The sequence below is a fragment of the Beta vulgaris genome, chromosome 4, assembly GCF_026745355.1.
Source record: "Beta vulgaris subsp. vulgaris cultivar EL10 chromosome 4, EL10.2, whole genome shotgun sequence".
NCBI lineage: Eukaryota > Viridiplantae > Streptophyta > Magnoliopsida > Caryophyllales > Amaranthaceae > Beta > Beta vulgaris.
This window is the reverse complement of record NC_079205.1, coordinates 26753937-26780301: the sequence shown is the minus strand read 5'-3', so window position 1 is coordinate 26780301 and position 26365 is coordinate 26753937. Positions and strand designations below refer to the sequence as shown.

Below are 26365 nucleotides of genomic sequence, written 5' to 3'. Positions count from 1 at the left end.
TCACCACTCTGTTAACCTTTTTATCCTTCCGTATTGAATTCCTCTCTCCTCTCTCCTCTCCCCTCTCCCCTCTCATACCTATCGCCACCAGCATCCGCCACAATCCGCCGCTACAATATCGTTAAAACAAAGAAAAAGAAAACCCTAATTTATTCGGCCGCAAAATAGCGTCAAATAGTTAGTACACTTGATTTTTGACAGCGTCAGTCTTAGCTTTCACAGTTGTGATGCTCATTGCCATGCCTCAAACTTAAGGCTTTAGATATTTCATTTTGGGAATTTAAGCTGTAGAAGGCATAATTTGGGATTACCTTTTGGTTCGATGTCGACCTCGGAAATTGCCAGCATTCTCGACAATTCTAAGGAACTGGATCGCCTGAGGAAAGAGCAGGAAGAGGTCTTGAGCGATATTAATAAGATTCATAAAAAGCTCCAAACAAGTGTGTTTTTCTCTCTCTGCGATTTTAATTATTCAATTTTTTTTACTTACTGAGATTATCGCCTTTTTGTTGCTTACATTGCTTTTTTTTGGGTTCTGTCAATGTTGCATTGATGAATCTCTCTTGTATTTGCTTTTGACCTAGCTTATTGACGTAAACGTAAATAATTCTTAGTGGAAAGGTAAGTCATTAGCTTATTGACCTAGCTTATTTCGTTTGGATACCCTAATTTACTCTAACTTTTGCTCATCCGATAGACGTTTTAGCGTATCGAAGTCATAACCTTTTGCACTTGTTGACTCCAAATCCGAATAACACTAGAGACTATGTTGTAGATCTCTTGGGAACTTCGTTTGGGGTCTTGTCACGTACTCCTTGACTCCCGTAAAGCTACTAATTGCATCCCGTAAACGATTATCTTGAGCTTCATGTTTGAACCTCTAGAAAAAGTCTCGGATGTGGATGTGCTCAAGCACCAACACACTTCTCATATTGCTAAACACCATCACTAGTTTCTCCATCCAAAGCAAACAAAGTACATGTCACCCCAAATTCGGATGCATTTGTTGTTAAAGCAACATAATGAAACATTAGTGGCCAATTAAAGCAGATTGTAGACAATTTGTAAACTACTTGAAATTTTAAGTTGATTTCTAGAATAATCACAGTAGTTACACAAAACCTAGTAAAATCTCCATTTCCAAGAAACAAACGAGTGAAAAGATTGAAAATTTAGAAACAAAATGAAGTTTTAAAGAAAACCCAATTGCATTAACCAAGCATTTAGAATTCAAAAACCTCACATCTGATCCAAACAACAACATGCAACAAAAAATCACCTACCCGAAAATATTACGAAATACGGTTTTTTCACCATATACCGCTGACAAATCTTATTTTGCACCATATACTCTTTTGACTTTTGATATTCACCATATACACCCCCACTTTTTTAAAAATACATCCACTTACCCTCAATGACTAACGGACGTTAACTCTGTTAGTCATTAACCCTTAATCCCCCCTCTAACCCTAATTAACTAACGTAAACATAACCCTAACCCCTAATCTAATACCCTAACCACCCAACCACCACCCCTCCCCACCCAACCCCTTCCCTCCACCACCCCCGAACCCCCCTCACCCACCCCCACCCCCGTCCCATCCCTATTGCCTCCTTCCTCCCACCCAGTAGCCCCCCTCCTTCAGTCCTTCCCCCTCCCCCGCAGCCCCTCACCCGCAGCCCCTCACCCGCAATTCAGCTGCACTTTCCCCGCCACTCTCTCATCCTCTCTCTTTTCGTCGTCCTACCCTTTCTCTCACCCTCGTTGTTCTAGCCTTTCTCTCAGCGACACACGACGTTCGAAGAGGATTCAAATTTTAGGTGGAAATCTGACGACGACAAAGAAGATTTAGGCGACGAAGAAGAGGATTCAAGCCACAAATAAGAGGAGGATTTAGCGGGGTGGGGGCTTCGAGGGTGGGGAAAGGGGGTTGCTGGGGTGGTGGGGGGAAGGGTGGGGTGGGGGGAGGGGGGCTTCGAGGGTGGGGGAAGGGTGGGGTGGGGGAGGGGTTGTGGTTGGGTGGTTAGGGTTAGGTTTAGGTTTAAGTTAGTTAATTAGGGTTAGAAGGGGAATTAGGGGTTAATGACTAATGGAGTTAGACTTCCTTATTTATAAGGGTAGTTTGATGTATTTTTTAAAACATCGAGGTATATGGTAAATTTGGAAACTCGCAACGTTATATGGTGCAAAAAAAAATTTGTCAGGGGTATATGGTGAGAAAACTGTAAGAAAAAAAATGGATAGAGAGCATATCCACATCATAGCAAATCTCAAAATTCTTCTATAACCATATTCTTGATATTGATGTCATGACAACAACAAAACATGTTGAAGACAGTGTTACATGAATTGCTAGTAACAACCCCTTCTAATAACTCAGTTATCCAACTAGATTTATATTCTAGTATAATTTCTTACCCTCTCTTTCATAGTGACAATAATCTTCCATATCTAGGATATAATAGGTGAAGTATTCATCAGTCGGAGAGCGTAGCTAAATAGGATTCAGATCATATGTCGGAATGAGAGATAATGGTGCATTAGATGAAACAGGAGGAAATCCAAGTTGATTGATGACATGAGTTTTTTTTGTTTATTATAAGATCAATGTTTAGTGTATATTCAACATCAAATATTGTATCTCAAAACTATATTATTGATGAAATATGCTAAAGTTGCGATTGAGTATACACTTAAAAAGTGTTCTTAACAGTTATGAATGTGGCACACCTTTAATGATTTATTGAGATGATGAGCTAAGCATACATAGGAATCTTTAGCTAACAATGGTAGAGCATAAGCACATTGTCTCCCCTCTTGTAATGGTTGCTCTATAAGCAACACCGACTCCGCAATGCCTTTTCGTAATTCCGAGGTCCCCATTATCCTAATTGGTCCATCCTTCCTTTCCCCAATGTTTAATCAACAATCCAAATTCTTTCCACGACCAAAAATGCTTTTTAAGCAAGTGCAAGAAAAAACTTGTCGAACTTGCCTATGTTGCTTACAGAGAATAACTGCAAGCAAAATACATTTGATCATAGATGTAACATACACCCTATAACCACTTATTATATCCTAGTTCACGCTTAATGCTGTATTTATGGCCTTATGTGTATATACTTCACCTATTATATCCTGCATCTACACTTAATGCTAGTAAATTAGAGTAGTAAACGAATAGTTTTGAATATGTTGTAATTATGGCCTTCAGTTGAATTATGCTATTCAAATGGGTCAAATGTATCCTAAAATATGCCTTCAAATCCTATTGTTGCTGGACCCAGCTAATTTTTGTTAAAGCACACCTGAACTCAATCAATCATATCAAGAGATGTCTATCTTGCCCACCTTCTCATAGCTTCACACATAAACAAATTGTTATTACATCATACATATCACACGTACACAAATTGTAGTCACTTCTACTAATGCAAATGGTAAAGACTAATCATAAGCAACCAGATTACTAGATAAAACACGCCTAAAAAACTAGGCAAGAACTGGAACTCGAGTGACATGTGTCAAGAATATCTACAAACTTGATGCAGAGCTTAGGAGTCCATGAAATTCATTTAGATCCTACTAGCTTTGCATAATTAACTTGCAACTCATAATCAACTAGCTCTCGATTGACCCAATAGGAAAATCTAATCATAGTTTCTAACTTTTTGAGTTTAACAAGGCAAAAGTTATGCTCATAAGTCATGAACCCTAATTACTATTTTGAGTAACAAAATAATCTTCTACGAATTATAAACGCTAATTAACTCTAAATCTCAATTTAACATTATAAAGATAGCCAACAATCAGACATTCCACATCTAATCAAATCAACAACACTAAGAAATGCAACATTTTGTGAAATAATTGAACAAGACAATAGAGGTTGTGCATTCAAACAAAACAAAACAATTTACACTCAAGAAAGTGCTATAACCGAAGCATGCAAGTATATAACAATAAAATCAACTATTATGAAACAATCTGAAACTACAAAGTGTAATATGAAAGAGATAAACCTTAGAGAGAGAAAGTTCGTAGATATAGAAACCCTAGGCGCATAAGAGAGAGACGCCGAAACAGACAAATAGAAGAACTTGTAAACTATAGAAGATTGTAAACCAAATAACCGAGCTCGAAAATGCTCTAATGGAGGAGAACGAGTAGAGAGATATAGGAAAACGTGATATTTGTCATGGTGTTTTAAGTGAGAAGAGATGAAGTTTGGATTGCAAATGACAATATTTTACAATGGATCTGTAAATGACATGAGTGATGTATGTTCAATGGGTGGGGGATTGGGCCAAATCCAATTCCATATGAATTGCCAAACATGTGAATTAGCCCAATTCCAGCATTTCAAATGAAATACTCATATCCAAGGAAAAATAAGCTTATGCGGTCGTGGATCACGGTAACGTTTGCGTTGTTGCGAAAGCGGCTTGTAACAGATGAATGAAATGAATCGCGGCAGACATGGCATGAAGTTTTTCACAAAATCCATATTAATATGTCTAACCTTATTTGCGTCGTTTTAGTTTATGAAGTATGATTACAACATTATATAATCAAATCTATCATAATATCATGTTTCATCGTTTATATAATTAATTCATAAAATATTTTTAGCCAAGGTTTGAAAAGAATGGATGTAATGGGATGAAGTCACTCTGATGTGGCTGAGTTCGCGTTAAGGAACAACAATGCGACGAGAAGTATGTGATTTTATCATGGTGTCTTATAATGGGAGTTCGCTTACTTAAAATCCGTTACAGAACGACCGTTTCGTAAGGGAATGAGAGAGTTTTAATTCCATGCTCATATCCAAACAGGTCATTATTGAATTTGGTTTGATAGTGTGAAAGTTCTTATGGTTATAAAGATGGACACACAATACGCAAGTAGTTTTATGTGCATTGGGAGCACTATTGTGATAAGGAAACATGTGACTGGTGTGCTGTATCACATATGACTAATGGAGTGCATTTGATGCATTATAGAAAAGTTGATCCCATTCAATCGTCATGCATTGTTGATGTTGTAGATTTTTGTCTTAGACATCTTCATAGTTAGTAACTTGCTTGTAATGGAGCTGGATGCGTTTTTAGGTGAGGATGCTATAACGAGGTAATTCATACTATTTTGGCTTGAGAAATAGTGCACGTATCTCCTGGAAGCCACCTTTAATATGGGCAATAACGGGAAAAAATGTCTTTATGTGAAAATTCTCGGATATCTTTCGACTGTTTGAGAGAGAGACAATTAAAAGACTTGTGCGTACTTTTGGCTAAAGGAAATGGTGGTTAGGGAGGGGTGTAGTATGGCATATTAGGTTTATTTTATGGGGTGATTTAATGGATATCCTCTTCCTTTCCCTCCATTAAGAAGTTACTTTTATTTATAGACCTAAGGGACTTTGGTAATATGTGAGCTGCAATGCAATCAAAGCACTTGGTGAAGTTCTTTTTGCATAATCGTGCTTGTGTTATCTTCACTCGACCTTGACTTTTCCTTTCTTTTTGTCATTAAATCTTCCATCCTTTCTACAAGTAATGTAAGTTCAGGTGCCAACTTTACGGATAGGTCAATATTGGGATGGTCGTCTGGTTTGCACCGGGACTCATGTAGTGGGGCATAAACATTTTTGAAGTGTGTCAAAGAACTCAGCAAATGATAACTAATGATGAGTAGGTGCATGACCAAAAAAGCTTCCATAATGACCTACTTCATTCATTCTTTTTCTATAGCAACAATTGAGTTTTTACGCTTGCCAATGCACAATATTAACTATTAATATCTTTGATTACTTTTCAATAACAATTTGATATTTTAAAATATATCGAGACGAATTTAACAAGACCTCACATGACTATATTTATCCTTATGTAACAATAGATAGTGAAAGGGTGGTAGGTGAATAGTATAAAAGCCCAATTGTTGCAATTAAAGAAGAACGAAGGAAGTATGACTTAGGATGCAATCATTGTGTTTTTAGATTCGTTTTGTGGATTTTTTTTAACGGTTTTTTCACCAAATACCCCTGACAAAAAAGTTCATTCACTAAATACCTCAACTTTTTTCAAAATTCACCATATACCCATCACTTTTAACAAAATTCACCAGATACCCCAAATTTTTTTAAAAATGACAAATAATACCCTTAATGACTAACGATGGTTAGCTCCGTTAGTCATTAGTGTTAATTAACCTAAAAATCCTAAAAACCTAACTAACCTAACCCCCCTCTCTCTCCCCTAACCCACCACTCCCAAACATCCCCAACCCCACGAGCTACACGCCCCCACCATCCAGCCCCCCTCCCTTCCCCTTCCCCGCCCCCTCCTGTCGCGCCTCCTCCTCCCCTTCCCTTCCCTTGCAGTCGCGTAGTCCCTTCCCCTGCAGTCGTGTAGCCCCTTCCCCCACAACCGCCGCACAACCCCCTCCCCTCCCCGTCCCTTCGCGCACCTTTGAAACCCCTGCAATCGATTTTTTTTCATATCAGAGGGGGTTGGGAGGCGTTTGCGGGGGAAGGGGAGGGGAGGGGGTTGGGCGGTGTTTGCGGGGGAAGGGGAGGGGGTTCAACAATGTTTGTGGGGGAAGGGGAGGGGAGGGGGTTGGGCGGCGTTTGCAGGGAAAGGGGAGGGGGGTTGTGGGCGGTTGCGGGGGGTGGGGAAAGGGGAGGGGGGTTCTGGGGGTGGTGGAGGGAAGAGGTGGGGTGGGGGAGGGATGGTGGGTGGGTGGTGGGGGAAGAGGTGGGGTGGTGGGTTAGGGTTAGTTAGGGTTAATTAGGTTGACTTAGGATTAATTAGGTTGACTTAGGGTTAATTAGGTTAACTTAGGGCTAATTAGGTTGAACTTAGGGCAAACTTGTAATTAAACACTAACGGAGACTAACGTCCGTCAACTTTTGGGGTATGTGGTGAATTTTGTTAAAAGTCATGGGTATATGGTGAATTTTGAAAAAAGCTGGGGTATTTGGTGAATAAACTTTTTTGTCAGGGGTATTTGGTGACAAAACCGTATTTTTAATGATTACAAGATTACCACGTGACTAGGCTGCCTCATGAATGTTCCTATCTAATTGAACTTCAATCTTAGAAATATATAAATAATGCTTATCTTTCGATGAGTTTTCTTATATCCGTTTTTAATAGGAAAAAAAAATTAGCTTTTCCCTCTAGCTCATAGAATAACATGCTATAAGGGAAATCTGTGACACAATAATCTAAATGTTGAAAGCTAATAACTCGTGAAACTTATAATGCTCTTGCACATGCATTTAATTTGTATGGATCGTATCTAAAGAAAAAGAATATTAGCTTGTGTAGTTTTATGAAGATTTTGTGGTGTGAAGGTCCCTTGATCACAACTTATTGATGATTGACATACATTAAAAAGAATATTAGCTTGTGTAGCTTTATGAAGATTTTGTGGTCAGTCTAAATTTGAAAGTTTTTGGGATTTTTCAAACACTGTAACTTAGATCTAGTCCATTTCCCCGTGTCTTCCGCGCCTCTCCACTAAAAGCGGTCACGCAGTGGGCCTTGCACTTCTCCTTAAGGCGGCAAAAGCGCGCACCTCAGGTCGGCCGTCGTGCTATGCTTTGCTTGGGTTGATGGATGCGATGTGGCTGGTGCCCCCTCGCCTGGCGCCTAGGGACGCCTTGGACGCACTTTTTAAAATTAAGGCAAGGATAGAATGGACATGTCATCACTCTACATAGCTATATGCCTTTAACACCTATGATAGTCAAAATGTTCACTTTACCTTCAAAACTGTTATGGTATTTCGGATGATAAGACAAGGTTAGAGACACATGGATTCTTCACTTTGGACCAAAACATGTGATATTGTCATAAATGGATGAATCAGTCACCTCCATATATTTATACACGAGCATGCTCTTCAAAAGTAACTTTTATGAAGATTAGCTATTAAACTTGTTCAAACTATAATTGGTAGGTTAAGTTGTAGTTCGATAGTTAAAACAACACATGTTATCATTTTTAGTTAAGAAAAACATATTTTGATTCGACACATTTACGAAAATAGTATTTATATTTCATAATATAATAATTTAACATATTGGCGTATGGAGGCATACATTTTAAAACACCTTTTAGTGATATAAGATATAACATTACAAATCTTAGTAACTAAAGTTTTAAATAAAAGCAAGGGCGGGAATTTACTTCCTTTTTTCTGTAAATAATCTTTTAGTTCATATCAATATAATATATTGGATGTGCATATTTTCCACAAGTGTTTTTAAACACAGCTTTTCATTTGAACACTTTAAAAGATTGAGCACATGTAATGCACAACATGACAAGTGCGTTGCCAATTTTTTTCGTTGTACATTTTTTTATCTTCCTAATAAAACCTAGATTTTCTCTATACGATGACATAAAAGTTCCTCCCCAATCATCTTCTCCTCGTAGTGCTTGACGCATACCTGTTTTGCGATTAGCTCTCTTTTTGCGTTTTTGTGTTTATGAAAGGCAAAGTAACCTTATACTAACTTAGGGGGTGGATTGGATGTGTTTTGTAGTGAAGGATGGATAGATAGATGGATGAAAACTCCTAATTCTCACAAGAAGGAGAGGGTCTCTTCCTAATCGCAATTAGAAGATAGCCACAAGTCGCAACAAGTGTTGTTCTCGGTTTACAAACTTACGAGCTAATAAGCTCACTCTTTTTTCTTTCACAAACACACACTTAAAACCTAACACCTGTTGGCTATTCATAATACAAAGTTCAGCCCCTAAAGTATAATCTAAGCAAAGAAATACAAGAGAAAACAAAATAGAATGCTTATCAAGTTGCTGATACCTTCACCTTTTCGGCTTTATATCTCCTTATTGGTTGATCTTTGGCTACAAAACCAAGTGGATGTCTTTCTACACTTAGAAGAGCTTTTTAGCAGATGCTCACACACTGGACCACCAAGACGGCTGCTCAAAAGCACACAAAAAGACTTCAGAATCTTGCTGGAATGGTAGTGAACCAATAGGGAGGTTTCCTCCTTTTGTTTGTTTGCTTTCTGGCTTTCCTCCTTGCTTCAGATAGCTCCTCACTCAATTTAATGAGTTAGCTGTCCAGTGAAACAAAAAGGAAGCAAAAGTTTAGACTTTAAGTCCTTGCCCAGTAAGCAAAATCAAAGCCGTGCAAATAAATTTCTCGAAAAGCACCTAATCTAGCCTCTAATCTAACTTTTACTTAATCTAACTATTACAAAGGACCCTAATTTGCTTAAAACATGTAAAATCTATTCTAAGTAGATAGCAAAACCATGTGAGAAAAATACTAAGTCCCATTATACATCAGTGCTCAACTACAACATGCCAACCAAAATTAGCTACTACCAATCTGCACTAAGCTACTACCACTCTACCGGGAGGGTTTGAAAAGGCAAGAAAATACAAAGGGAGTTATATGAGCACTAAAGCTTCATATTCTAGCTGTGCGGAGAAGAATTTTATTGTAAATTGGTATTTTTGAAGGAAAATCATTAGGCCGCTACTTGCTAATCTACAATGTTAAAATATGTAGCATTTGCAATAAGCTTGTAAAACCAACTAGTCAAAGGGGACATGACTGCACCTGGACCCACTAGGCATTTAGTCGGTAAGAGTGGGGTACTTATATACTCCCTCTGTTGTACTTCAGTTTACCTACTTTGCTGTCCATCATAACCAAGGAGATGGGGGCAAAATTAGAGAGAGAAACGGAAAAGGTGGTTTAAGGAGAGAGAAATCATTATAAAATAAGGAGATGTGGGTATTAAAAAGAAAAAGGTAAGGTGGGTCACATGCTCCAAAATTGAAAAAGTGAAGCTGAGTAATTTTTTGTGAAACGTACTGAAAAAGGGAATTGATTAAATTTTTGTGAAATGGAGTTATTAGTGAATTCTTAATCTCACAATAAAAAAAGAGAAAAAAAGAATGGAAGAAATACTAAAATACCTTATTGTTCATGTCAAAAGAGAAAGAGTGAGAGGTGAAGCCTAGAGGGGGGGGGGAAGTAGGAGCTCAAGATTGTAGAGGAAGAGTTTCAATGAAGAGAGAAGAATGAAAAGGTGATGCAAAGAGACAAAGGCTTTGTTCTGCTGAACTTACTTTTACTTATTTCAAGAAGAAACAAAGAAAAGTTAAGAAACATTAAGAAGTCCAGAGAGCTAGAAAAAAAACTAAGAAAGTTTGAGGAATTTTCGAAAATATTGTGAGCTTAAAAAAAGATCAGAAAGATGAAGAGAAGTACAAATGTTAAAATTATTTTAAAAAGATAATTGAGCTTAGAAAATTTGAGGAAACTTCCAATATATAGGATAAGCTCAAAAAATAAGTTGAATGGTACTGACCTCAGTAAGAGTGAGACAAAAAGAATAGAACATCAGAGAGAGAGAGAGAGAGAGAGTATGAGACACGATTTGAGGATAGAGAAAGAGAGCTTTCTTGATAACACTAACCATCCTAGATACACTAGTAGGCAGTGACTTAGTGACCCAAATATCTAATTGGTACCTAGATACACTAATTAGGGTTTTTTTTCTTTCGGATTAGGGGATTAAGGTGAAACTTATAAGCAATTTTATGCTATCTCTAGAGGGCTTGCATTTGAATTTAAGTGTTATAATTTGGTCTTTTGTTGCTCTTTGGTTGGCTCTCCCCTCTCGCATGCTTCCATACTAAAGTGGTCTAGGCGGCTTGCCTAGCATCTCACAAAAACAGCCTAGGTAGCACGACTAACACACGTGTTACTCCGAACAATTTGTATGTGATATTACCATTACCTGGAGATACCCCTAGGTGCGCCTTGGGTTTGCTTTTGGAACATTGAGATTGAATATAACATGGAAACTTTTATGATTACTTGGGCCTTGTTAGGCATGACTATTAGTTTCTAATTTTTGGTTTTATGATTTTTAAAGTCATATGACACAGGTGCAATGAACTTAAAATTAGTCATAGTTATACTAATCCTGACATTTTCGAAAACTAACAACAAAACTAGAAACTAGGGGACTACAAGCTATCGTTTTTTTTTTTTTTTTTTCTAGTTTTTAGTTTTCTCGGAAACTAAATAAAAAATGTCATCCAGAAAACGTGGTTTCCACTTTTGTGCTGTGAGTTTTCAAAATTAACATGTTTTATGTACGTATAACAAACTTGAAATTCATTATACCTTTTATATCATATGACTTTTATATTCATAAAACCAAAAACTAGAAGCTACTAGTGACCTCGAACGGTTCCTACTTTTTCTTGTTTCTAATATTTTTGTTTTAAATTTCTAAAAAAAAATCTGGAATCTTGAAACAAAAATCGATTTCAAACAGGCCCATAGAATTTTATATTCATTTTGTTTTCTAATTTATCTAATGTAGTTAATATGGTGTAATTAGAAAGACAAAATTATACTCCCTCCGAGTTTTATTAGTTGCAACTGTTTGCCTTTCATGCGGGCCAATGAACATTTCTAACCTTTAGTGTCCTGTTATTGTCTTTAATTATTGTTAGTGAAAGTTGATATATTGTAAATGTACATTGACACAAGTCCAACATCTATTTCTCAAAAAAAATTAAAAAAATCGAACAACATTTCACATGCTAAATTTGTTTTTATAATCCGGCAAAAAGAATTGGTCAAGTGAACACTGCAAAAGTCAAAACATTCTAATAAAAAACGAAGGTAGTAATATTGAAGGTGTTTGGTTCTCTTAACGCAAATCTGGAACATGAGCGTTTTTGAACAATTATGGATACTGTGGTGCAGATCCGGAAGTGGTTGAGAAGCCTGGGGATGCATCATTATCGAAACTTAAGCTTTTGTACACTCAAGCTAAGGACTTGTCAGAAACTGAAGTGAGGTACGTTGTCATCACATATACTTCCTCCCTTCTTTTTTCTATTGCAGCTATTACCATTTGGGTAGTTTCACATCTATTGCAACAATTTCACTTTTGGTATAAAAAGCAACTTTAGTTGACAATATTGCCCTCACTTTATCTTACTAAACCATCATTAATTACTCAATTTGCCTCACAAAGATGCTTTTACTTTATTAAGGATTGGTGCCTCTCCTACTCTAGTTAATGAAAGGGGTACCTTTATACTAAACTACCCACTTTTTCTACTTCCATCCATTGTTGCAATAGAAAAAGAACGGATGTAGTATGTTAGTAAGCCTTTTGCCTGATTATCACTCTAATGTGTAAACCTTTTTTTGTCTTAAAGTTAAAGGTGCTTTAGTAAGAAAGCCATTCTTTAATATTATCTATTTGAACTGATATTATGGTTTACATACAGAGTATCTAATATATTATTAGCTCAATTGGATGCGTTGCTCCCTCCTGGACCACCTGGACAGCAACGAAGAAGATTAGGTGTGTCCATTACTGGCTTATAGCAGCTTGGTCTTTTCTCATACATCATTACTTCTGTTATTTGTTGTGAGGTGGAAACCTTTTGGATATAGAGATGAATTAGTTCACATCTGCCTATGAGTATTTTGCATTGTGTTCTATTGGTGTCGGTTTAAAAAATTTTATCACTCTTTGTTTCACTAGTTTTTGTTGATGAATTCCTACTAAATGGATATAGCTTATCAGATTTGACTCTTGGTGAGGAAAATGGTTGTCCAGATGAGGAAAAATGGTTGTTCAAATGAGGGAGGAGAAGGCAGTTAAGGGAATGGGAGTATTGGGGCCACAAATGGAATTCACTAAGGGAGTGTTTGGTTCATATGATTTTGGTATGAGGTATGGGTTTAGAATGAGCAAAACCTATACCTAGTTTTTGTTTAATAATTTGTAGATTTAAAACCTATACCTCAAACCCATAAGGTATGGGGTTTAGAAACCCAAGAGGAGAGGTGGGTTTGGCTCATACCAATACCTCTACGTATTAAATAGAAGAAAAAATTTCATTCCCAAATAAAACCAAACACATGGTATTGGGTATCAAGTTCCAAACCTATACCACCTTGATTTCATTTCTGATTCCAAACTCATACCACTGTGTGAACCAAACGCCCCCTAACAGATTCCATCATATAGTAGTGTTAGTCCAACAAAAACTTGATAGTAAGTAGCTTCTTTTAAATAAAAAAGTATTAGGTAGTTGTTTTCAGAAAGTGGAAAGTAATAGGTAGTGTTTCACAAAATTTCCTATAATTTTTGGATGGAATCCAGTAATGTCTGGAAGTAGTATTTTTGAATTTTGCAATGATTGCTTCTTCCTCTGCTGTTTCTGCTTGTAAATGAAATCAATTTTTTGCTGTGGCTCCAAAGTGGATTAATTCTTAATACACCAATTAAGATACTAATCTGGTTTAGCTATGTCAAAAAAAAAAAGAAATTTACTAGATTTTTGTCTGACAAAATTTATATTAGCTGATATATATGTAAAATCTATGCAGGTCTAATTGTATAAGTACGCACATTCCATGAAAGACAGAAATAATCTTCTCTTGCTCTTAGAAAAAAATAAAACTGAAACATGATACCTATTTTATTGACTTTTTAGGAAAAAGAAAACTAAAAACTAAACATGATACCTTTCTTTGTGACATTTTTGTAGAAATTATATGCTGTCTACAATCTTAACATGCTGTAAGTTTTTCATTGAATGTTTTCTCTTTGTTTAACAGGGAATATTGAACTGGTAATTCCATAAAAAGCTTAAGCGTTATATCCTCCATTCTCTCCTTTCAAACTTAGGTTCCTATCTTTTCCTATTGAAGTCTTATTACAAGGGCTAACAATGTTACTGAACTGGGCCTGGGGGTCGGGTTCAAGTAGGAACACAGATTCACCCAACCACCCGAAGTTAATACTTGATAATGCGCATATGTTGGGAGTTTGGGACTTTTACTCAAGAGAATCTTTTCAATTGTAATAATATCATATATTGTATCTCAATGTTATGGTTAATTTAACATTATATAATTAAGTGCTCTCAAAATATTTAAAAATTCAAGATAGTGGAAAATCATTTTTATTTCTTAAGTTTTGGGTTGCAGAAGGTAATGAGCCGAAGAAGAAACAGAAGAAGAATGATTCTGATATCTCAAGGGTAACTCCTTCCATGAGAAATCAAGTTGACAATCTTGCTAGTTTGAAAGGTGAACAGGTACGAACCGAGTATTTTCTACGGTACATTGACCTTATCTTAAGGTTTTAATGCTTGGATGATGCTGAAGTGGGTTTGTACTCAGGTAGCAGCTAGGGTTACTACAGAAGAATCTGAAAAGGATGAGTATATTGTCGTGAAAGTCATACATTATGACAGGGAGACAAGAGAGTAAGTGAATTTTATGTATAGTTACTTTGATTTGATGATCTGTTGTTTGCATGTGATTTGAACTTCCAATTATTGTATCTTACCATTTTTGACAGGGCTACAAGAGCAACTTGAACTTTAAGATTTTATATATGAATCATCTGTTTGCCTCTGATTTGAACTTGAAAGCTCTAATCATAAATCATACTATCATATCGTTCTATTTTGAATAATTTGTGAAACTAGGTCCTGTGTGTTTGTGGATAGCAGTGTACCACTTGAATAAAATTAAAGAACACCACAAGTTTTCCTGCACTAGTCTTCATTGAACACTAGTCATTTTGTGCATAATATTTTGTGTTCATTGTTCCATTGCACGACTGCAGTTTTGGAAATGGTCCCTAATGGTCGTTGATGATTTTATGATGGCAAGTAACAATGCACTCCTTTGAGTGATGGGATGAGCCATGGGTTATTCATAACGTAAAGTGGAACATTCACGATTGTTTTGGTGTGTGACAATGAGGAGATAGGAATAAGAGTGAGATGCTAACTCCCTCAAAACCTATTTTTGGTACATAGGAGAGGCGATGGATCAAGGAAGCAGGGTGGGAGACAAAAGCTAAAATTATGGTTGTGATTCTTTATCACGGTTATTTCATGCGTCACAAAAGTGTACTTCATGATGGTTTTGCATGAAAGGCGGCAAAAAACAATAAGGTCTACATTTGCATCTGAATGTAGGTTGGATCTTGTACGTACTTTGCTAATGTGATTGCGTCATGATGAATTCATCTAGTCTTGTAAAACAAGAGGTTTAGGCCGCCTTAGAGGCTTAAAGTGAGATGTTTCTAGTTCGGGTCATATTCACATCGGCGGATTTGGTGTTCAGGTCATACCATGGTTATTCAAGACCCAAAGAATTTGGGTTTCGGTTGACTCAACAAGTTAAGGGATTTCAAAATGTCATTTATGGTTCCAATTTCCAGCTATATACAAAAGAAAATATTCAACATATAAGTCGTAAAACAAGTGATAAATAATATACTTTCTTTGTTTCATAATAACTAACACACTTCCTTTGTATGGAAATGTCGCACTAAGTGACACAAAGCTTAAAATGACAACTTTTTTTTTTTAATTTTTGTTACAAATTTGCCACTATAAAAGCAAGAGGGGACCACTACCTTTTGTTCACTTCTTTAATTCCTTAGGTTGTTGTGGCAATGTGGCCCCAATTTTGTCTCTCGAGGGTCCTTGGTTTCCCCCCACTTTCTCTACGTCTCACTTATTAAGAAATGGAGGAAGTATTTATTGTCAAACCGTACAATTGCGTTCTAGTTCCAACAAAAATAACGCTAAAACCAACGAATTCAGCTCAAAAGGTATTTGGACACCAAAGTTCTAATAACTTCCAATGGTTGCTATAAATATCAATTGTTTTCTGAGTGGGTCAGGTAAAAAGATTGGATGATTATGAGTGAAGAATTTCTGTGTTCGGCTGATACAATTGGGTTTTCAGTCACAATCTTTTTTTCGAACTCCAACATTTTATAGGGTTGCTTTTGGGCTAGGTTTCGAGTCGATTAGTAACATATCTAATTCATCACGTAAACCTTTGTTTCATAACTTCTATACTTTCTTTTGTTTTTATATGACTTGCATCATCTAGGTTTATGTGTGGTTTATCGAAGAGATTAGAGAAGAAAAACTAACAAATCAATTAAAATTAACTTAAAACACTAGTTTGAGAGAAAGTTTAGGTTATTAAGATTTTAATGATTATAATTAATATGTCCATTTACCTTAAATAATACTTCCTCCGTTTAGAAATAGTTGCACCATCTCTAACTTTCACACATGCCGATGTATGATTTCAACCATTAAAATCTTTAATTATCAATAAGTAAAATGATAAAAAGTTTATTTTAAAAAAATTTACATCGAGAGAAATCTAACAAAACCCCACATGATTATGTTTTTCCTAAAATATAAACCACAAAGATAATCTAAGTGTAAGATATGGATAGTGCACAAAATAGAAATGGTGCAACTATTTCTAAACGGAGGAAGTATCTTCCTTGAAATGCTTGCCTAACCCATATGATGCATATTAAGATATCAAAGGTATTTATTAGGCGAGGCGGTATTTATTAGGTATTATTATAGATGAAAAATAAATGCAATTTGTGAGGTACAACAATTATTAGGAAATGGTCGACCAAAGTATGAATGAATTTTACCTCCAATTCTGATTTTCGTGGGTTGTATTGTTATATGTTCCATATGATTCCACAAGGTCTTGACTGCTGTGGTGATGGAGCTCTCTTGGGTGCTTAGTTGATATACGAGTTATCTTATATTTTTTTTGTTATTGTTGTGAAAAAAGAGAATTTGACCTCTATAGAAAATCAGACCAACTAAGAGAGCATATCAGGCTGACTTAGCCTTTTTCTTCGTGTCTTAAGGTATTTATTCGGCGCGGCAGGATAAATGAGAAGTATTTTTGCCAAAATTCTTCGTCCTTTACCCCATTCTTTCTTGTTTTTCTCTCCTTTTCGTTGTTCTATCACATCATTTTTTATAAAAAAATTAAACTTGTAGACAATGTTTTGTGGACTGAAAAAGCGATATATTAGTGCATTTTGGTAATTATGTTTTTGAAGTAAGCTGGAAGTATGACTCGATCTTGGCTAACACCTGATTTAGAAAGAGGGATACTGTGCCCGGATAGGCATAGTTGCCTTAACCGTAAGGTTGTCTGAGGAGAGAGTATAGCCCCTCAACATAGACATCAAGTTCTAGATTTCAGGAAGGCAAGTTTAAGAGGGAACAAAAGTCTAGGTGAGCCAAGAATAAAATGATGTAGTCTAAAAGAAGGTAAATTTAAGTTCTTCACCGACACATTTGGTGAAGAAGTCGATTAGACCCCAGAGTACTTAGATACAACCATGGAATTAAAACTCTCCCGTTCCGTTACAGAACGGCCGTTCTGTAACGGATTTTGGATTTGCCGTTCCGCGAAATCCCGTTACGGAACGTCATAATAAAATTCACGTACTTCTCGCCGCGTCGTCCGTTCCGTAACGCGAACTCGCCGCGTTAGAACGCTTTTATCCCCGTTACATCCGTTCTTTTGAAACATTGGCCAAAATTTTTTATGATCTAATTATATAGTTGAGGAAACATGATATTCTATTAGATTTGATTATATTATGTTGTAATAATGCGTCATAAACTATAAAATGAAAATAAGGTTAAAACATATTAATGTGATTTTTTTAAAAAAATCACGCCGCGTCGGCCGCGAAACGTTCTATTTCGCCGTTACAAGCCGTTCCCGCGACAACGCGACCGTTCCCGCGAACGCGACCGCGAGCGCATTTTTTTTCCCTGGATACAACTTGTGTAAAATGAGAAACTGTTTTTTTAGTAGCTAAGTGGTTCCACGGCGGTGTTACCTGATTCCCCCCGCGAATCGCGAATTGAGAAAAGCGAATTATGGTCGTTTTGGTTCATTTTTGGCTCATTTTGGGCGAATTGGCGAATTCAAAAGGCGAATTAGATAGCGAATTAGGTAACACTGTTCCACGGGAATCGAAGGGAAAAATACCACTGCATAAGTACACAATATGGTGGAATGAGGACGTAAAATTAACGGTTGAGAAGATAGTAATGAAGTAAATTTGAAAAACATAAAAATACTAAGGCGGAGGTAGGAAAACCACTCAAAAAGCGAATTCAAAGGTATATCAAGAGGTATATAAAAAGATGGACTCGATGGAAGGCGCAAGAGAAGTTAATAAGGTAGTTAAAAGAAGAAGACAGTGTAAGAACAAGGATCTCCCCATGGTGAAATGTGTGAAGGATAAAAAGCGGAGGATCCTAGTCCAAAACAGAGCGACTAAGGACGCATGGAGAGAATACCTTGATGAGCTGTTTTATGGAAGGCAAATGAGTCTAAGGAGACATCTCTTGAGGAGCGGGAATTCAATTGAAAGTATATTCAAAAAATTGCCATAAATAGAGATAGAGGCGTTGAAGAAAGCAGTTGGCCCAGAGGGTACTCATATCGAGTTTTAAAGATGCCTTGAGCAGATTGATATTGTTTAGTGCTGGGTTTTTGAGTAGATCATATGAGGAAGATGGGGGGTAGCAGATGTGCGCATGTTGAGATGATTGTGTGGTGGTTGGGATTTTAGGAAAGATGATATTAGGATCACATTGTTGTATACATTCGTAAATTTGTGACATTAGCATAAGTTTGTAACTATAGTCTCTAACCAAGGCCAACTACTTTGTAATTGTCAATGTTTGCCTTTAGATGTTAATGGATGCAAATATGTTGGAAGCTTGTACAACTGACTGCAAATTATCACCTATTTGTGGCACTTTATACTTAAAAGTAAAATTCCATGGGATTCCCCTATACTTCTGCAATATTTCTGTAACATATCAAATGTTTGAAACTTATAGGTCTCCTTATAAGTAACATCCAAGGAATATATAATACTTTAATTTTTGTGATTTTGAGGTATCTTCTGAAGATTTCCCACAATTTTAAGAAGTACGAGTAACAATTAGGGAAATTAGAGTAGCAGGTGGAGACGGAAGATGACTTAATATGTATATGGAATAATTTAGTAGGAAAGTATATGAGCAATTAATACTTGAGTTCCATGTTTCGTATGTCACTATTGTCAAAGCTAATGAACTTTGTTACACTGCTTGTAAGTACCTCAGAGGCTAATAGTCTCCAGCGCAATTTTATGTAACTAATTTTATCTTCTGTAATTTAACATAGTGCAGGCCTGCAGGGTACATTTGTAAAATTGTACATTACAATAGCTTACGATCAGGATAATCCTAGTTGACTTGCTTACCAAGTCACTCGTCACCAAGCTAAGATAAGAATAAGTAATATCTGGAACTTACAGGATAAGGCTTAATGGATCCAGTTAAAAAATACAAATGATAACAACAGAAACAACCTAGTGGAGTCTTGATGTTGATGGGATCTTGGGTTAAGCATAAATGATGAGGCCTGGATAGTGTTCCATTGAAGTGCTACTAATGGTAAAGCAATGAATATCAGAGATACCTGTTACTTGAATTCTTGAGCAGTAATTTTGCTCTGCTTTGAATGTTACCCTCAAATATTAACTCATTGACAGACCTTGATTTTAATTTTAAGGTTTTAAAACTAATATAATACTTTCGACAACTCACAAAATCCAAATTAACATTTTACAATGTTAATTATAGAACATCTGGAAGATATGAAACTAAACTAATAAAAGATTGATTTGCATACTGGAATAATTTAATCTATGGATCATTACTGATGTACTTAGAGCCTGTTCTCCCCAACTTATTTTCAGTTCAGTTCAATTCAATTCAATTCAGTGGACAATACTTTTACTCTTACATATCACTATTCATTTCAGTTCAATTCAGTTCGGTTCCATTCAGTTCAATTCAGTTCAGTTCAGCTGTTTTATGTTGAAGAGAACAAGCCCTTAGAACCAAATTTTTCAACCAAATTGATTGTCTTGGCTTGCATCCCTCACATAAAATGTATGGTAGAGGGAGATGTTTTGATCAAAATATTGAGAAGGAGATATCTCTGTCAAACTTATCAACTGGATTTTCTTTAGAGATCTGTCCCTTTCATATTTATAAAGCATTTGTAAAGTAGAATAAGGTGGTTGGATAAATTTCCCTCAAAAAAAAAAAAAGAGGTGGTTGGATAAATCGTAAAAGGTGGTAGAGAGAAGAAAAAATGTTTTGGGGGTTGTGAAATTGTAATGGCCAAAGGAAAGGAAGAGAGATGGTATTATTTACATTCAAGAATTGTACTTTGACTCCTCCTAAAAAAAGAAAAAGAATTGTACTTTGCCTGTATCCTATCAGCTCTTGGACTTTGCAAGACAAATAGAGGTTCTGGAACTGGTAGTTTGGGGTTGCCAATTCACAATCAATATATTTTTTTTTTGAGTGGTTCTAAGGCTCAATCAATAGGTAGTCTAAATCCTGCTTTTTTGAGGCTCAACTGACAGGTGCCTTATAAAATTTGCATGCATTGAGAGATGTCAAGCTATTCTCTTTTAGCAATAATTGACATTTATCACTCAAGTATTATGATCTATGCATATTTGCAAAGATTAAGTTTGATACCATATTCCGGACGAACTTAGAAAGTTTAACGTGCTTGTTGAGATGGAGTGAGTATGCAATAAAGGCCCACAGTACGGCATCTGAATTTTATAACTTACATTGATGGTTCACAATGGAACTTTGAGCTTTTCAATAGCTCATATTTTTGAGGCATTTGATTAGTAGCCGACTAGCCGTTACCTGAACATCCCTTTAGCTTTAGCACCTAATTGTCATGTATTGTGGAAATTTAATATCTAATTGTTATCTCTTGAGGTCTCAATATCTACTAGAGTTTGATTTGATTGCTTCAATTTGGTCATTAACAACTCTTACTCTTTCTCCTTTACTTCAAATTCAAATAAACCTCACTTCTGATTCTTTATGTTCTAATCGTCCTTTTTTTCTTTACAGATTTGAAGTGCTTGATGAGGAACCTGGTGACGATGAAGAGGGTGGTGGTGGCCAAAGGTACCCCCCTTCATATCTATCTCTGGTTGGTATGATATGGCGAGTCATGATACTTCACTACCTTCTATTTGAATCTGGAGAATATCGGCTTTTGCCATTTTTAAATGCTGGGGAATGCAAACTTCATTGCATGCCATATTTCATTTCACTATATGTTAGATATAGATATATAAGCACAGGCGAAAATGTCTTTCATTACCATCATTGGCTGCAATGACTACCTGTTGGATTCACATTGTGCAATATTTCGATGTCTCTCATCCTATATCTCGGGAACGTGTTACTTTTGGTAGATCATTTACTGAATACTTGCTTAGATATGAAGCTTTCTGTTGAACTGGTTGAACACTTTTGAGATTTTAAAGAATGACTGGAAAGCTGAATAATAGTGGACTATATTTTAGGAAATTTAGCTTACCTCTGCAATGCTTCCACAACTGTTCTCGTCTTGATGAAACGTAGCCGCTGTATAAAGCAACTCTTTGCCAATCTTGGCAGTGAGACTGAAGGATTTGAACTCACTATAACAAGATGATGAATGGCAAGGAATCTTTAGTATTTTGAGAGTCCTCAAAAAATACCTTTTGATTATATTCTTTTTCTGCTGAACATGGTAGGGAACCGTGATCAGATCTGGAAGGCTTGATCTTGGTTCCGTGTGCTAATCTTAAGCTTTGAAAATCTAGTTTGTTCGGTGGTCTTAGTAAGTTCACCTGTTTTCTTATGCAATTGGGAAAAGCTTCATTGTGAATCCTTGATGTCCTTAGAACCATATCTTTGTTCTTATTGGAACTATTCTTAAACTTCTCTGTATTATTACTCTTGTATTGGTGGTTTACACTTTATCTGAGTGAGAGATCAGGGTTTTGAGATAGGCATTTAATGGCTTTCTTTCAATCAGATGATAAATAAAGCTCTTATTTGCTGTGAGTTATTTACCCTTAAATAAGCAGCTGAAGTTAAATATAACATTTAAAGTAAAGGCTCAAATGAAATACTTCCTCTGTTTTTTTTACATGTTACACTTTCTATTTTAGGAAGTTTTAAATTAGATGTTACACTTTTATTTTGGGTAATAACTTCTCTCTATCTCTTTCCTATCACATGTTCACATGAGACCCTTTTGTTTTCTTTCTCTCTATCTCTCTCCTTTCCAAAATTTACCTAGGAGTCCGTGATTTGAAAAGTATAACATGTAAAAAAAAAATGGAGGAAGTAAAATATTACCACAAAACAGTGGAATTTGTTTTTCAGGTATCTCTTGACAGAGTCATGAAGCTTATCTGGTGCGAGACGGAATAAGAAATTTAATTAACTTATTGGCCTAGACACAGTGACTGTTGTATTCATTATGATACTGTGATCACACTAAGCGGCACCATAACATGATTACTATGGCAGAATGCTCCTTCTGTGGTTGGATTTTATCTTTACTTTTTGTTTTCTTGGGTGGGGGGGAAGGGTGTGGTCAACCGTAACATAACCCTGTAACAACCATGATGCTGCTTTTTAATCAACCCTTATTATAGTTGGCAGCCAACTTTGGCTGCTTGACAATGAAAAGAAATTACAGTTTAATGTCTCATTATAATATAGCCCGTTATAATAAAAACCAAAAAATAGTGTATGTTTGACTCCATTAAAAGCGGAAATATTTTTGAAGGACATTGTTAATGACGGGATAATAAAATATACGTGATAGGTGATCACCAGAATCACTGTGATTTGTAATAGGTCTTTGTAGTGCCAATGTGCCATCCGAAGTAGTATCATACTGGAATGTGTTTGGACTCCAGTATTGTGCTCTCATGACAGTTTGACGAGCTGCATTAATATGCATTGATTGATAAAATGACTGACTGGGTGTACATGTACGTCATGACGTCTTAGTTTTTTTTTTGGTGATGCGTGTATGAGGTTGATCAAAAGCTTATTTACAATCTGTATCTGTGACTGGATGATTTATTTCCATCTTGGGGTTGTGTACTGCTTCACTTTTTGATGTTCAATTAATAGAGAACATATTCAGTAGGGTCATTAGCTTCCAAGTTGAATTTACCATGACTGCTTTCTATTCTGTCTTTAAATGAATGGAGCTATATCATTTTTTTTTTCTTTTTTTATTTCTGGATGGCAGTTGATTCCTCATTGTGTGTATGTGGATTTAATGTCTTGAATTAACATTATTGTCCTTGTGTTGTTGTATAGAAAATATAAGCTTCCTGCGTCACATATTATACCTTTTCCCAAACGGAATGATCCTACTACTGCCCTGGACTTCCCTCTCGGCAGAGCAGTTTTGGCAGTCTATCCTGGTACCACAGCATTGTACAAGGCAACAGTAGTGAATCCAAATCGCAAGGTAATTTATATGAATCTAATTGCTCTGATTTCTATTATATTCTGAACAAAAACGTGTAGCTTCATATTTAAGATTCTAGATATATTCTTGGAATGTCTTTAATGTATTCGACTGAGATTGGCTTCATATTACTGTTTCCGGAATCTGGATGTGGGGTTATTTTGGTCCAATTCACCTGCTTCAGAGGAAGACTGATGAGTAAGTAATCTATCTTGTCTCTTCAGATTTTGAATTTATAGTTGGTGTTTAAATTTAAGTTACCCTATTCCGTTCTTTGGTAAAGAAACTAAAGAATACAAGCAATACATATGTAAAATGATATTGAGCAGATGCTCAGCTGAGGAATTGTGAAATCGTTGTACATACTCTCTGCTTTACCTTTCTGTCATGTACTTTTTTTTTGGTTTGGGAAGGTGTGCATCCGTACCCGGACGGGTCCGGTTCAAGTCCAGACCGGATTGTGCACACCTCGGTTAGGAGAGTGATGTGCAACCACTATTGCACTCCTTGTCTTTTCAATTGGAAGGCTATTTATCTAGGTACTTAGAAAGTGAAACAATCTAGTAACAATATTTTGTCTGATTTTTGAGGAATATAATAGAGAGAACAAAAGAGTTGAGTTCTTTTTAGTTCAAGTAAACATAGACAAATCTCATGGATTCCATCTAAATGGAAATCAAATGTTTCTCTGCAGTTATCTTCTCGAGTTTGATGATGACGAAAGCGAAGATGGATCCATGCCAAAAAGGACGGTACCATTCTATAATGTGGTTACGTTGCCAGAAGGACATCGACAATGATTATGGGCAGTTCCTTTTATTATTGTTTTATATGATGAACAAGACAGTGAATGGCTTAGGCCTGGAGCGTCATTAATTAGCAGGAAGGGCCTTCATTGCCTGCATATTTTGTTACTAAATTAAAGGTTATGCTTATGAAGCAGATGTAACATCTAGATCTCATGCATTAGAGTCATTAGCATGTAGGCTTTTCCGTGTTTGGTTGGTTTTGTAAAGGTAAGCTAGTTATAATCGTACAATATATCCCTGTTTCAAGTCGTAAGCAATGACCTTTTGCTGCTTCCCTCCGAAATCTATAATGCTGCTCTTTGCTGGTTGGTACTCCAGCCATTGCGCGATGAAGAATTGTTTAAATGGTGTCTATTATTGAATGGTGCCGTTGCATGAAAGGCCAAGAAAGCTTCCTGTATGAGTAATTGTAAATTGATGTAATATTATACTCTGGGCTATATCCGTAAAGCTCTAATATTTACGTAACAGTAGAGAAGATCTAATCAATATTGTTTGTATATGCATTACAGTGACCTCCATAAGAGTGGTCTTTCCTTTCATCTTTAGTTGTGACTTTTCGAAATACTAGCACTATGTTTGGCTTGTCCAGGCCTTACCTTTCTCTTCTCTCTTTAAGCACCGCAGTTGCTTGTTCTCTGATATGCACTCGTCAATTATTTTTGGTACGGGGTTTAATGTAGGATTGACTTGGTTCCAAGATGAATACTCAGGTCTTATTCACGTTGATCTTCAGAATGCCGTGGAAGAGGTTAGAGTGAGATGTCAATTTCATTCACTCGGTGGGTTTAGATTGGTGCAAACTGGAAAGGGTGTGTTTGGTCATGTCGGGTCAAACATTTTGTGATTTGGGTGTGGGATAGGTAGGGTGAAGGTCCATATATAGTTGGTTGCAGGTCGGGTATGGATTGATCCATTTTGGTTTTGGTCTAAATGATTTTTTTTTTTGACAATTCAAAGTGATTATTGTTAACCAAAAAAAAAGCAAAAAAAAGGGTACAACTTAAAACAACTCCAAAAGACAAGTTTAGGAGAGAAACCCCCCCCCCCCCCCCTTTCCCCCACACCTTCTAGGAAGGGTTTGAGAGAAGAAACTTCACCAAACAAGCCTTAACAATCCACTCAGGAGTTATAAGCCACAAACCTTAGATTACAAGCAAATACCTCAAAGGTTCAGGACATCTACATGCAACTTTAAAGATAACGTCCTTACAGCTAGCTAAGACATCAAGAGAATCCCCACCAAACATCACGGAATTCCTATTTATTCAAATTTGGTAAATAGTTTAAATGAAAAACAAACAATAAAGTTGAGCTTGAGGATTGAGGAGCTTTACTTTTGCACTTGATCAACTTCTTCAATAGAACTTCTATTACTAGCTCCGACTCCAATTTGTTGATGGCAGATTCTCTAAATCTTTGAAGTAGTAGTGTGGTAGAACACATACCTATTGTCTACAATCACCCCCACCCCCTCCAAAGCACACCACTTGACTTTAGTTGCAAGTCTCTCATGAAGAGCCAACCACGTAATAAAAAGAGTTTTGGGACTAAACTTTATATTACAGATGATTCTTATCCACATGACCCTAGGATGGTCACTCTGCAGCACAGAATAAGTTCTCGTAATAGAGAACTTAGGGGCAGTTAATAATGTCCAAGGAGCCTGATTCTCAAGGAACATGAGCCTGCTAGAAAGAATCTTCTTCATAGACCAAGAGAGTCTATTTGTAATATCCATAGTGAGCACATTATGATGCTTGATGTGATAAACATGCAACCACTTGATCCAAAGCATATCCTGCTTCATTGAAACTGTCCAAAAATGTTTAACAATGGCAGCTTTATTCCACAAAGCAAGGTCCTCGATGTTCCAGCCACCACATACCTTAGGCAAATAGAGAGTTTCCCAGGGAATAGGAGCTTTTTTAGAGCTATCACCTTAACTTGTCCATAAGAAGGTTCTACAAATGCTTTGGATTTCTTTAAACACCTTCTTAGGCATGATGAATATCTGACACCAGTATAACTGAAAGCCATATAATATAGAGGTGACTAATTGAAGTCTAGCAACATAAATGAGCTTTCTTACATACCAAAGTCTGACTCTAGCCATGGTTTTATCTATTAGTGGCTTACACTCATGGTAGAATAACTTCCTAGTACAAAGGGGAACCCCTAGGTACTTGAAAGGAAAGGTCCTCTGAGGCATGTTGACCACCTATTGAAGAACATCCTTGGTGGGCATATCAACCCCAGTGATGTAAATATTACTCTT

The 26365-nt window shown here is 36.5% G+C and overlaps 1 protein-coding gene across 3 annotated transcripts; it reads left to right on the top strand.

Moving 5' to 3' along the window:
• On the top strand, positions 1 to 24629 carry LOC104884290 (hypothetical protein). Of its 3 annotated transcripts, none has more exons than XM_048637838.2 (9): positions 1 to 440; positions 11783 to 11876; positions 12316 to 12392; positions 14030 to 14139; positions 14225 to 14310; positions 20860 to 20945; positions 23125 to 23278; positions 23463 to 23476; positions 23973 to 24629. In XM_048637838.2, exons 1-7 carry the CDS (start codon positions 323 to 325, stop codon positions 23259 to 23261), a joined length of 708 nt encoding a protein of 235 aa, XP_048493795.1. In that variant the 5' UTR covers positions 1 to 322; the 3' UTR covers positions 23262 to 23278; positions 23463 to 23476; positions 23973 to 24629. The 3 variants fall into 3 exon arrangements, with proteins under 3 accessions (XP_048493795.1, XP_019103110.1, XP_010667215.1); XM_019247565.2 differs by having other exon boundaries at positions 4 to 440; positions 14033 to 14139; positions 20860 to 20916; XM_010668913.4 differs by having other exon boundaries at positions 4 to 440; positions 20860 to 20916.
• The last annotated feature ends 1736 nt before the right edge of the window (positions 24630 to 26365 follow it).

Excerpts from the sequence above, each read along its gene's own strand:
- LOC104884290 (XM_010668913.4), top strand. The coding sequence starts at position 323 with ATGTCGACCTCGGAAATTGCCAGCATTCTCGACAATTCTAAGGAACTG. Across the intron at positions 441-11,782 it reads TCATAAAAAGCTCCAAACAA|ATCCGGAAGTGGTTGAGAAG; the intron begins GTGTGTTTTTCT and ends ACTGTGGTGCAG. Across the intron at positions 20,917-23,124 it reads GAGGGTGGTGGTGGCCAAAG|AAAATATAAGCTTCCTGCGT; the intron begins GTACCCCCCTTC and ends GTTGTTGTATAG.